The sequence below is a fragment of the Sinohyriopsis cumingii genome, unplaced genomic scaffold (genome assembly GCF_028554795.1).
Source record: "Sinohyriopsis cumingii isolate HCF-2022 unplaced genomic scaffold, ASM2855479v2 utg001711l, whole genome shotgun sequence".
NCBI classification, from domain to species: Eukaryota; Metazoa; Mollusca; class Bivalvia; order Unionida; family Unionidae; genus Sinohyriopsis; species Sinohyriopsis cumingii.
The window spans coordinates 786,466-799,978 of record NW_028316038.1 but is presented as its reverse complement, the minus strand read 5'-3'; the positions used below and the strand labels follow the sequence as shown (position 1 = coordinate 799,978).

At 36.2% G+C, this 13,513-nt stretch overlaps 1 protein-coding gene across 2 annotated transcripts in view; it reads right to left on the bottom strand.

The window, feature by feature from the left end:
• LOC149771699 (dual oxidase-like) overlaps nt 1–13,513 on the bottom strand; it is a 143,497-nt gene that overhangs the window by 33,974 nt on the left and 96,010 nt on the right. The window contains exons 2-5 of one of the 2 annotated variants that reach the window (XM_089948215.1): nt 11,521–11,616; nt 10,971–11,042; nt 1,382–1,549; nt 351–538 (exon numbers count right to left, since the gene is read on the bottom strand). In XM_089948215.1, coding sequence (XP_089804341.1) covers nt 351–538; nt 1,382–1,549; nt 10,971–11,042; nt 11,521–11,578 — 486 coding nt within the window. In that variant the 5' untranslated portion in view covers nt 11,579–11,616. Of the gene's footprint in view, nt 1–350; nt 539–1,381; nt 1,550–10,970; nt 11,043–11,520; nt 11,682–13,513 lie in introns of those variants that run through there. The other variant, XM_089948216.1, reaches the window with a different exon arrangement.

Genomic DNA, 13,513 nt, shown 5'->3' with positions numbered 1-13,513 from the left:
TGTCCATGCCATGATAACAAGAATTCAAACCATTACGAATTAAAGATGTGCTAAATAATCAAGTCAATGTAATTCATGATTTAGGTCACAGTGACTTGACCGTGAACACACGGCTTTCAGTCAAGCAGAGGTTCATAACCTCAAAGGAATAACTTAAATAGATATCGAGAGGGAAACCGAACGACACATAGTTTTTCAACTGGGATCTGAACATCTCTCTCTCTCTGTCTCTCTCTCTCTCTCTCTCTCTCTCTCTCTCTCTCTCTATATATATATATATATATATATATATATATATATATATATATATATATATGTATATATATATATCACACACATTATCTTCCGACCTGTTTTCTTGGGATATTGGGAGACTGGCCAGTGTGCTTATCGTACACCACTCTCTCATATGGAAGATATTTGTCACCGCTGCATTGGGGATCAAATTCTTTATCACACTTTGGAACAACGATTTTTATCAGTTCCACCGGACACGTGGTGTCGTCAGTGTCAATCATTTCCAAGGCAACTAGCTGACCTAAAAAACAAAACAATACATAACATGAATTCAAATAAACCATGTAAATGTGATTGTTTTAATTTCTAAGCTTACAAATTAAAAGAAAAATAAATAAATCCTATTTTGGACCAATATATGGATGAAGTGAAGATGCATTCTAATTATGTATGCACTTATTAAATGCATGAGTTCATTTTGCAGAACAGTCAGTAATTTAAGTAGTTTAAAGATATCATCAATAAACCTCAAACGTTTCAACAAGCTCATTGCTATTAATTAAGTATAGTTGCTTCAAAGTTATGTCACAACCGTGATGCAAATATCGGAAAAGACCAAATCGTTCACAGAATGTTACCCGTAATTGACAGAAAACAAAACTCATTACATCAGCAACATTCGTTTAAAGCATTAATATATACTTAATATTGTTCAGAACATGAAACTATCTTCATTAGTTAACATGTATAACCTAATGAAAGAAATTACTTTTTTTTTAAATTTAATAATTAAAAAAATTCTGACAATTACTCCACCGTTCTGTATTATTTTCATTCTTTTCCTGAGATGACACTGAATTACAAAGGTGTCCACTATATCAAGGTAGTACTATGGTTTTCTGAGATTATATTAAATTGTTTCCATGCTTACTTCTGTTCACTCTTCACTTCAAATTAATTTGTTTTCAAAACTATATCAAAACGTTTCTTACATAATCAGTATTAAAAACATGGCGTTAAAGGTAATCTTACTGAAAAAAAAATATGCAAAGATAGCAGTATTAAAAACATGGCGTTAAAGGCAATCTTACTGAAAAACGCAAAGATAGCAGTATTAAAAACATGGCGTTAAAGGCAATCTTACTGAAAAATGCAAACATAGCAGTAAAGTTTCGAGATGAAGGAACACTGCTGGAAGGAGGTTGATAAAATAATTCTTCACTGATAAGTCTAGCACTGGGTCGATCACTTCCTGCCGGCTGGTAAGTATAATCCGCATAGTATGTACTGCAATTCTGCTCAAGTGGTCGTCCTGGATATAGAGAAAAGAGAAGGAGTTCACCATCAGATCAATAACAAATATAATCACAAGATTATCTCGTTTATAAATTAGTCCTTCACCACATCAGAATAACATCCCAACACCACACCTCATACTACCACCTTCCACCCAGTCACGCACACAAACACAGTCAGGGTGTATCCTACAAATAAGGTGGCGAAAGCCCCTTCTCTGAAGAATTTCAAACCACATCTCGTTATAACGATACATTTTATTGTTCTTTGTCTACACATATATTACAAACATTTGTGTCAAACGAACTAGAATCGTCAAGAAAAGGATGAGCAGCTTCCTGCAAGAGTACTACTACTACTACTACTACTACTACTACTACTAATAATAATAATAATAATAATAATAATAATAATAATAATAATAATATCAGTAGTACTAAAAGTGTGTGTGTGTGTGTGTGTGTGTGTGTGAGAGAGAGAGAGAGAGAGAGAGAGAGAGAGAGAGATTTGGATTTATAAGGTAGCTTTAACAATTTTCCAGTCATATCGCTACGATGTCTGCAGTGCCAGTTTATAGTGATGTCTAGCACTGGGATATCATGCCGCAGACATGTAGCATCATGTCCCTTTCAGCCACATTATCCTGACACAAGGCTGACCAGTCCTAATACTAACCTCATAATGCTGAGCGCGAAGCGATGCAGCTGCTAGTACTAACAATAGCAGTAGTCCTAGTAATAATAGTAGTAATGACATCGGTAGTTGTAGTAGTAGTATCAGTAGTATTAAAAGTATTAGCATCAGTAGTAGTAGTATTATCAGTAGTAGTATTATCAGTAGTAGTACTAGTATTAGTAGTAATAGTAGTAGTAGTACCAGTAGTAGTATTAGTAGTAGTGCCAGTAGTAGTAATAGTAGTAGTTGTAGTAGTATAAGTAGTAGTAATAGTAGTAGTAGTAATAGTAGTAGTATTAGTAGTAGTGCCAGTAGTAGTAATAGTAGTAGTTGTAGTAGTATAAGTAGTAGTAATAGTAGTAATATTATCAGTAGTAGTACTAGTAGTAGTAGTTATCGTAGTAGTAGCAGTAGTACTAGTATTAGTAGCAGTAGTAGTAGTAGCAATAGTAGTAGTAGTATCAGTAGTAGTAATAGTAGTAGTAGTAGTAGTTATAGTAGCATCAGCATTAGTACTAGTAGTAGTAGTATCAGTAGTAGTAATAGTAGTAGTTGTAGTTATCGTAGTAGTAACAGTAGTGCTAGTAATAGTAGCAATAGTAGTAGTATGAGTAGTAGTACTATTATCAGTAGTAGTAATAGTAGCAGTAGTTATAGTAGTAGTAGCAGTAGTAGTAGTATTAGTAGCAGTATTAGTATAAGTAGTAGTAGTATCAGTAGTAGTTTAAGTAGTAGTAGAAGTATTACTAGTATTAGTAGCAGTAGTAGTAGTAGTAGCAGTTGTAGTAATAGTATACATAGTAGTAGTAGCAGCAGTTGTAGTAATAGTAGTAGTAGTATAAGTTGTAAGAGTAGTAATAGTAATAGTAGTAGTAGTATCAGTAGTAGTAATAGTAGTTGTAGTATCAGTAGTAATAGTAGTAGTAGTTATAGCAGTAGCAGCAGTAGTAGTATCAGTTGTAGCAATAGTATACGTAGTAGTATCAGTGGTAGTAATAGTAGTAGTAGTAGTAGTAGTAGTAGTAGTATCAGTATTAGTAATAATAGTAGTATCATTCCCCCAATTTCGCTGGCAACATGGCGATTCCAAATATATGTCTGTTACCACATATCCTAAAAGGCCAGGAGGGGTACAACACTGTATAGTTACATCACCATGTACAAGATTATGACATCATAGTGCCCTTTGTTTATTCTGGTGACGTCATTGAGAGGGATCCGTGGACATGTGTACAACAGTTTCAATTACAATGGCATTTTCAATAATATTCGGAGAAAACTTGTTATGTAGTAATGGCAGGAAGGCGTATCAGATAACAGAGATTTTGTATTATGACTCAACACCCTGGGTCATTGGGAGTACAAATCGGCATGGGGTACTGATTGTATTCAAATATGCAATAAAAGGCGTTGATATTTACATCTGCAATACAATGTATTGAAATATGCATACGCAATAAAATGCGTAGAGATTTGCAGTTGCAATTTAAATTCATGGAGATTCGCATCTGCAATAAAATGCCTGGAGATTTACAACTGTGAGTTGCAATCTTAAAGACTAGGTCCGTCGCATTTTAAGGACCTACTCGGGCATGTCTATGTTTTATATGATTCTATTACGTCTATTTATCAAATATAACAGACATGACAAATATCAGTATTAGCCAATCTAATAATGCTTCTAATACGAATATTTGTCCATATGATAGATATGGTCGACATCAGGTATTGGCCACTATTATATGCTCATTGTTTTTCTCCGTTGACTCTGTGTTGTCAGAGTCGTGCAGCACTTTTCCATAATGTTTCATGCTGTACTGTCTGTCTAAAATTAGTATAATGTATTAGGGACTGCTTTTTAGACAAACAATGTATGCTCACGTACAGAGCCGGCGCTACCATATAGGCAAACTAGGCAGCCGCCTAGGGCGCTGATTTCAGGGGGCGCATTTTTTAATTTTTATTTATTGTTTATAAATGTTGAAATTTATATTTTGGGGGGGGTGGGGGAGGGGGCGCCAGAATCTAACCTTGCCTAGGGCGCCAGATAGTCTGGTTGGGTCTGGCGCCGGCCCTGCTCACGTAGTACACTCTTTAGCTTTTGGATTAATATATTTGTTTGTGGATGAATTAAAGCAAGCTGTTTCGTCCATTTTAAAGTAAAGATGATAACGTTAATGATGGGTATGAGTTCACTGAGTCACAGATGCAACTTTCAAACAAGAAAACGAATGAAAGTGGTATTGGCAATATTTACAACAAATGTGAGATACGCAATAATTGAATATACCATTCAGATCATTTAAAGTTATTTAGGAGAAATATTCGTAACTTTGCGCAAATACAATGGTTCAGAATGTGACCAGTGATTTCTAGGGTTTATAAAAAAAAATATATCACAGAATAGCATACTGCGCACAAGGGTTAGATACTTACCATTTTAAAATTCAGCCAAAACAAAAAATTCGAGAGAGAAAAAAATGCATCTGAAAGGTTTTGGTAGGAAACTAAGAACCTCAGATGCAATAAGCCAAGACGACGAAAAAGTATTATTTCCGATGACTAAATTGACTGTCACACAACAGCTGCTTTGCAATTTTCCTGGCTTAACTATTTTGATACAATGTTCGACTAGCTATATAAGTCATATAATCTATGTTACATGTCAAGGCTGGGGTCCCTCTAACAGCGCGCATGCAAATGACAAGACATCGACATTATGTCCTTTTAGCGGGTGATAAGAATGGCAATAAATATGCTTACACTTATGCATACTGAATTTCCTCCAAATGTACTTTCTTAGTTCTGCAAATCCGAATGGCATGACCCATGTCATGGAAAACCTGATACACACCGAAACTGCATTGTAATTTCGACTGCATTTCCAAATGAAATCACATTCTCCTTACTGCACTGAAATGACCCAATAAATCCAGTCCATCATAAGCAGACGGGTTAATTCAACAGAAGACAACAAACAATTTGCATCCATTCCAGACCAAGTGGAAAAGTTTTTTTTTATGTGCGCATTCATTCAAAATATGACTAAATTTCAATTTTAAGTAGACCAGAACGACATTTGCAAAAACTAACTTCAAACCAGCTACGAAGTTCAAGGGTCGCTGAGTAGTGCAATGTGTTGCTGTGTATTGATTAATATACGGTTGTATATTTATTTCGAAATAAAGCATACATTCAATTACTTCGTTCAAATGTTTTCCTTTATTATCAATCCTTAGGAATGAAAACGATACGAGTATATAAAAATATTATTGCAATTGTCTGGGATAATATGAACTAATTTTTTTTTTCCTCGGAAGAATACTGCACTCTCAAGGTCGTGCAGTATTACTCGGAAGGAAAAAACCTCTCATATTTTCGCATACAAATTCAGTAATACGACTATTTGTCCATATGATAGCACGGCCAATATCAGTGGTTAGCCAATCTAATAATGCGTCTAATACGACTATTTGTCATTATCCTATGCATAATAAATATACGGGATTAGCCAATCTAATAGGGGGCCCCGAGTGGCCGAGTGGTCTAATGCGCTCTCTGTTACGGATCACTGCCATCTCACCTCTTTCTACGTGGGTTCGAGTCTCGGATTCGGCCAATGTGGGTATGTGAGAAAGCTTGCTAGAAGCTTCTCGTGGGTCGGTGGTTCTTTCCGGGGTTTTCCCTGGTTCTTCCTCCACCAATAATACCCATGTATAGCCTATCGTGTGCTGAAAAATGGCGTTAAACCCCACACCAACCAATCTAATAGCATTAACTATGTGATTCAATTGGTGCGATAGCCAAGGCCGGCACTACAGGCCATTCGCGTCATTAACCGGTTATATATGGTAGCTGCCAATTACATCTTATTCTTGTGCTATAATCTACATAGTAACCGGGGTTTCTTAACTCTAGCAAAGTGCTTGTTTGAAGTATAGGAAACATTTTAGAGATGTCATGAAGTGCTCTCGAAAATAGTATACATGAGTATATGTCTTAAGAATAACATAAAATTGGGAGTTGATCGTGGGCGTGCTTGTCTAGACGTTTTAAATTTGGAAAACATTGAATTCTAGGGCCAGGTAAGAGACGGTAGAGGGACTACAAAGAGACTCTAGCCCTCGTAGTTCAATTATAAAGTGTATTATTATTATTATTATTATTATTATTGGTGGTGGTGGTGGTGATCGTGTTGTTTTTGTTATTGTTGTTGTTATTATTATTGTTGTGTAATAACAATGCATAGTACCTTTGATACATTTGGCAATTTCCGTACAAGACAAAAAATTCTTAAGTCAAGCTATACGAGCTTTCACCGTATAATTTAAACTGACTTTATACAACTGTCTATTTTATATAGGAAATATTTACACAATACCGTGCCTCTAATGCTATGCAGAAACAAATATTGCAATTTGTCCATTATATTCTTCTTTATCAAATGCCTCCATCGTCCATATTGAATAACTGTTACACAGACAGTAGAAATAATAGATTTTGGATGGTAACGTTGGTATCTTTGACATAGAACAGGGGTGCACAATCCGTGGCCCGCGGGCCGGATCTGGCCCTCGAACGTGTTCTGTCTGGCCCTCAGGGCAAATTAAAACAACACAGAAATATGGCCCGTGAACAGTAATTATATTAAAGAAATTAGTGTTTGTGGCCCTCAAGTAGTCTTAGAAAATGCAGTCTGGCCCTTGGCCGAAAAAGGTTGTGCAACACTGACATAGAAAGTGGACCTACCAGTAGGGATATTAGTGGTGATGCTTATCATAATACACAGATCAGTCGAGGGACGCCTATCATAGTACACACACCAGTACAGCTGTTTATCAAAGTATACACACCAATACGGATGTTTATCAAAGTACACACACCTGTAGGGACGTTTATTACAGTGCACACATCAGTAGGGATGTTTATTACAGTACACATGCCAGTAGGAACGTCTATCATAGTACATACACCAGATGGGACATGTATCATAGTACACAAACAGTACGGATGTTTATCAAAGTACACACACCTGTAAAGACGTTTTGTACAGTGCACACATCAGTTGGGATGTTTATTACAGTACACACGCCAGTAGGAACGTCTATCATAGTACACACATCTGTAGGGATGTATATTACATTGCATACATCACTAAGGACTTTTATAATAGTGCACACACCCGTAGGGACATTTATCATAGTACACTTACCAGTTGGGACGTTTATCATACTACAAACACCAGTAGGGACGTTTATTACAGTACATACACCAATAGGGTCGTTTATGATAGTGCGCACGCCAGTAAGGACGTCTATCATAGTACAGGCACCAGTAGGGACTTTAATAGTACACATATCAGTAGGGAAGTTTATCATAGTGCACACACCAGTAGGGACTTTTATAAAAGTACATATACCAGTAGGAATGTTTATCATAATGCACACACCAGAGGGGATTTTTACAATAGTACACACACCATTTGGGACGTTTATCATTGTAATGTTAGTATGTATGACATAGTACGCACAATCGCATGGATGTTTATCATTATAATGTTAGTATGTATGACATAGTACACACAATCGCAGGGACGTTTATCATTGTAATGTTAGTATGTATGACATAGTACACACAATCACAATCGCAGGGACGTTTATCATTGTAATGTTAGTATGTATGACATAGTACACACAATCGCAGGGATGTTCATCATAGCTTGCTCATGTTGTCTAATCAAATCTAATGTAATACAGTTATTGTCGACATGTTAATGTTTGCAGTCCGAAAGAATCTCGTTTCGTTGTGGATGGAAACCAAATGAGAAATTTTAACATCTGGTACTGATTCAGAAAATCAAGGAATTATAATTTAGCAAGTAGCATCAGAAACTAATTTCAGATCAAATGCTTATTTTCTAAGCTCTAGTTGGCATTGTTTGTTGTTGTTTTCATATATGCGTGGGTAAGCGCGCGTGTGTGTGTGTGTGTGCGTGTGTGCGTGTGTGTGTGAGTGATTCACGTTCTTGAATCTTTTTCTCTCTTTACCTTCTTTATATTTTTTATCCTGTGCAGGAGTAGACTGTGATTTTTTTGTTTCAAATATTTTTTCCAAATCGTACCCATGTTTGAGCGACACTAGCCTTTACGTTTCATAGAATAGGGACATTGTTTTTGTCAATTTAAAGTCGGGTTTAAATTTAAGCTAGTTAGATTTAAGACTTAAACTCACGTCAATCAGATACCTGGATTTTTAGGTTTTTTCTTACGTTAATCAGATACCTGAATTTTAGTATTAATTGTATATCAATCATTTACCTGAATTTTAGGAATAATCGTACATCAATCAGATTTCTAGATTTTATAATTAATCTTACGTCAATCAGATACCTGGATTTTAGGTTACGCCAATCAGATTATCTAGATTTTAGAATTACTCTTACGGCAATCAGATATCTAGATTTTATGATTAAACAGATCACTAAATTTTAGAATGAAATTTGACCCTAGACTTAAGTTGTGCATGTAATGTCAGTGCCCGGATAGAAAATGCATATCAGCTAGTTATCTCCATGGATACAAAAGGTAGCAATACCGTTTTCATTGACTCTTTCCGTTTTATACATTATGTCTTTCCATTATTAGCAAATCTCTCATTCTCATCAATATTATTTCTTTCATCATTTAGACCGTACATCAGTCTATTTGTCAGTCTGCACACCGTGTGTCCTTCGTCGTATGTATGTATGTATGTATGCACTAGCATATATTTGTATATATGTAAACTGTCCAGAATGTATGAATATTAATTTCTTTTTAGATTTATCTTTATTAAACATTACCAGTGAGTAATTAAGGAAAACCTAATATCTAATATTTTTAAATAAATCTTGCACGGAAAATCATATTGCGTTAATGAGATAATTAACTGTATAACATGAACGTAGTCAATGACATTGTTCAATTAAAACACCCCCAAAACATGGGACACTTTACTATTTGGCATGTTATCGTGATTTCATTACTAACGCATGGAATTTCGAAGGGAAATGCTCATGTTCAGACATCGCTATACAACGGTTCTTGTGTTTGTGTTCTCTTCAATTCACTATATCTGACTGGACTCGTGCTGTGTTTACTGTCATTTGCTTGTAGTCTTTTCATGTAACATCAAGTGACAAGTCTAGATTATAGTACAGACTGGAATCCAAGGAAATCATCAAAGTGGAACGGAAGCTGACACATGTTTATTGTGTCCAGAGGATAGAAACGACTGCTAATACCATTTTTCTCTTCCGCAGTATTTTTTTTTTTTTTTTTTTTTAATGCCAATTGATTTGTTTTGACCTGTTGAGTTTCTTTTAGTGTGTGTGTGTGTGTGTGTGTGTGTAATGTCTGGATTTATCGTGGTTTCCTGTCACCCTGTGAAAGAAGACAGTTATGCAAGTGCTTCGGAGGAACAGCGTTGTATCTGAGTGCCTAACGCAACTTTCCCACCATCCACCGCAGACAGTGGCACATGGGTCATAGCTTTGCACTAACGCAACTTCCTCTCCTCCCAAGCAGACAATGAAACATAGGCCATAGCTTTGCACTAACGCAATTCCTTCCCTCCCCTCACCGCACTGTGAAACAAGGGTCATAGCCCGAAATATGTAACGTATATCAAACTTATTCTGGGGATAATAAGTCTTAATGCTTCTGAAGGCATCCTAACTTCGACACTGCATTTGGGAAAGTAATTTTAAAAAACTTACATGTCTTTTTTTCCCATTTCTTTTAGGGGGTGGGTGGGTGCTGTTGACACCGCAGAAGTAAAATATACCTGTAACTGGAAACATCGCTTACAAATACGAAAAAGGTTTTATATTTGTATGTGTTTGATGGCATGTATACACACGCACGCTCCCACGTACGTATGTATGCATGTATGTATGTATGTATGTATGTATGTATGTATGTATGTACGCGCCATGGACCTATACATTGATGAATGCGGGATGGATGGTTTTTTGTTTTTTTTTTGTGTTTTAATGATACATTTAACACAGTAATGGCATTATTATACTAAGGAAATAGCAACAAAGTGCCTTCCCCATGGAAACACAAAGGTACCAGATCCGAACTGTCCTGGGTTGATATCGAACACGTAACCCTCTGATTACGAATCCGATGCTGTACCAGCTTAGCGACGGCGCCTCCCCGGGAAGGATGGATGTGAAGTAGACTGTCTGTGTTGAACAGGATAATATCGTTGGGCAAACAGCGCAGAATCCCCATGGAAGTTCCAGGATGTAGATTAGGATTGATACGCCATTACGTATTTCTCAAGGTTAAAGATGAAACAGGTCACAATGAGCCTATTTTGTTGATGATAAAAACAGAGCCGTAGTATCATCAATTTCACGATCTGAGCATGAAGCAATGCCTGAGATTTGAACGAAGTCAGTATAATGTAAAATGTAGGACACATTCACCAAGTTTGTTGTTGTTGTTGTTGTGGGGTGTAACACCATTTTTCAGCACACGATAGGCTATGCATGGTCACGAATAACTCCTAAATGATTAAATGGTCACTTCCTGCATTTTCTATTGGACGTTACCTTTTGTGATTAATTGTAAGGTTGAGACATGCAAAAGAACGAAGAAAGGAAAATGTTGAGAAGGTTCGGACAATACAAAAGAAATGGCGCACAGAAAAACACTTATGCAAGATAAAAGAGAGAGAAACTGAAATAGAGACAGACAGACAAACATACATACCTGAACTTCCCAATCTCGGTTGGTTTAAGTTATTGTAGTAGCCATCAAACCGCTGAGATCCATATCCGGCAACTGTATATAATAATAATAATAATAATAATAATAATAATAATAATAATAATAATAATAATAATAATAATTATTATTATTATTATTATTATTATTATTATTATTATTATTATTGTGCGATGATGATGACAAATGAATGATGACAACAGCGTCATGTTTCTCCACTCTTATATTAAACCAGCTGCTAGCGTTATCGCCTCATTATCGAAAACAACGGATATGACAGACTCAACCAATAGAAGCCAACTAACAACTGTAAACTACTACTACTATTAATATTAATAATAATAGATACTCTGATAACAATGGTGATGGTGGTGACTATAGTGATGACGATTACGATAATGAAGACGGCTATGACAAATACAATCGCGATGTGTGTAAAGATGAATATTAATTTTATGAAATGTTTTACATATAAATAATGCATCTTGTTGACACTATACAATAAAAGTATACTAACATAACAGTGACAACTTACCTGTACACAGTAAAAACTGTATCAGGGGGAAAATAGCGAATATCCTCATTACATCCATGTTTTGGTACCTCTATGCCGTTACGATGAATGAGGTACCTGAAATTAAGCCACTATAAATATAAGTCCGGATTATTTTATTGCTAACAGTTTACCTACACATGTTAACAAATCCTTCTAAATTTATCGAACCAATAGTAAACAAGGACCTATAGCTGACCTACTGACGTCGTTAGATCCGTCTTAGACAGTGCTAGCGGAATTAACACAGGGGTTTGGCTCCTTGTCTCTACCGTGCGAAGCAAAGTTATACATCTTGCATTGAGCAAAGATACTGGCCGTATCCGTATGGATTGCTATTGTATTTAAGGGTGGGGCATTAGTTTTTTAATGTCCCGTCCATCTCTCCAGCAACCAGGCGTACATGACATCCTGTTGCATGAGTCAGTTGTGGGCTGATTTCGTTTTTCTTCACAGTTTGCGGGTTTGTACTAGATATAGTGTCATGGGAAGATGTCAAGGTCAATGTATAAGCACCATAGATAAGAATGACAGCTCAATGTATGCATGAATATTACTGAATACATAGTGCACTTAAGTCAGTCAAACCATTCTTGATATTTGAATTGGATGTATTTCTTTATGTATATATGACAGATTCATGTGCGAATCTTGAAAAAACATAGCACCACGTTATCAGCGGGCATAAATGATGACTTCAAACAGAACAGTTTAAACACTATATTTTAAAGTGATGAATTAGTATGTCTGATTTAATTTTCACATTTGATGCCCGTAGCTTGCGTTTGAGAGAATAACGAAAAGGAAACTACCTGTCTAATCACGAGAACGTTCGTATGTGCATACTGTATATTGTCGCACCACTTCTACTCCGTTTAGAAATTTTGTACTGACAAGAAAAGACATACAGATTCATAGCAACATCCAACACCCCACATTTATATATCCATAGTAACATACATACATTCATACATACATCATACATCATACATACATACATACGTACGTACGTACGTACCTACCTACCTACCTACCTACATACATACGTACATCATACATACATACGTACGTGCATACATACGTACATACATACGTACATCATACATACATATGTACGTACATCATACATACATACATACATGCATGCATGCATGCATACATACATACATACATACATACATGCATACACGTACGTACGTACATACATACGCGTACGTACGTAAGTACATACATACATATACGTACGTACGTACATACATACATATACGTACGTACGTACGTACATACATACATGCATACATACATACGTACGTACATACATACATGCATACATACATACATACATACATATGTACGTACGTACGTGCGTGCATACATTCATACATACATACATACATACGTACATCATACATACATATGTACGTACATCATACATACATACACGCACGCACGCACACACACACACACACAGACAAGCAGGCAGGCAGGCATACATACATACATACATACATACATACATACATACATACTATATTTCAATAATTATAGAACGTACGGATGATCTAGATCCAATTGTGCCTAAATAGCAACTATCTTTCTGACTACCTGCTTACTTACCTACCTGCCTGCCAGCATACCTACCGAGCTCTCTTTACTACCACATGACGTTTGGATGGTGCAGGTTTTGCTGTACCTTCCTACCTACTTATGTACCTATCTACGTATCTAACTAACTACCTACTACCTAAACATACCCTTTTATAACTTTATCAAGTTTCAGTAATCGATGTTTTGCTGTACCTTCCTACCAGCTTGTATACCTACATGCGTATCTAGCTACCTATCTAAACATTCCCCTTTTATAGGGTTATAATGTTTAAGTAATCGATGTTATACTGTATCTACCTATTTATCAACCCTCCTACCTGCCTACCTACCTACCTACATGCTTACCTACCTACCTACCTACCTCGCT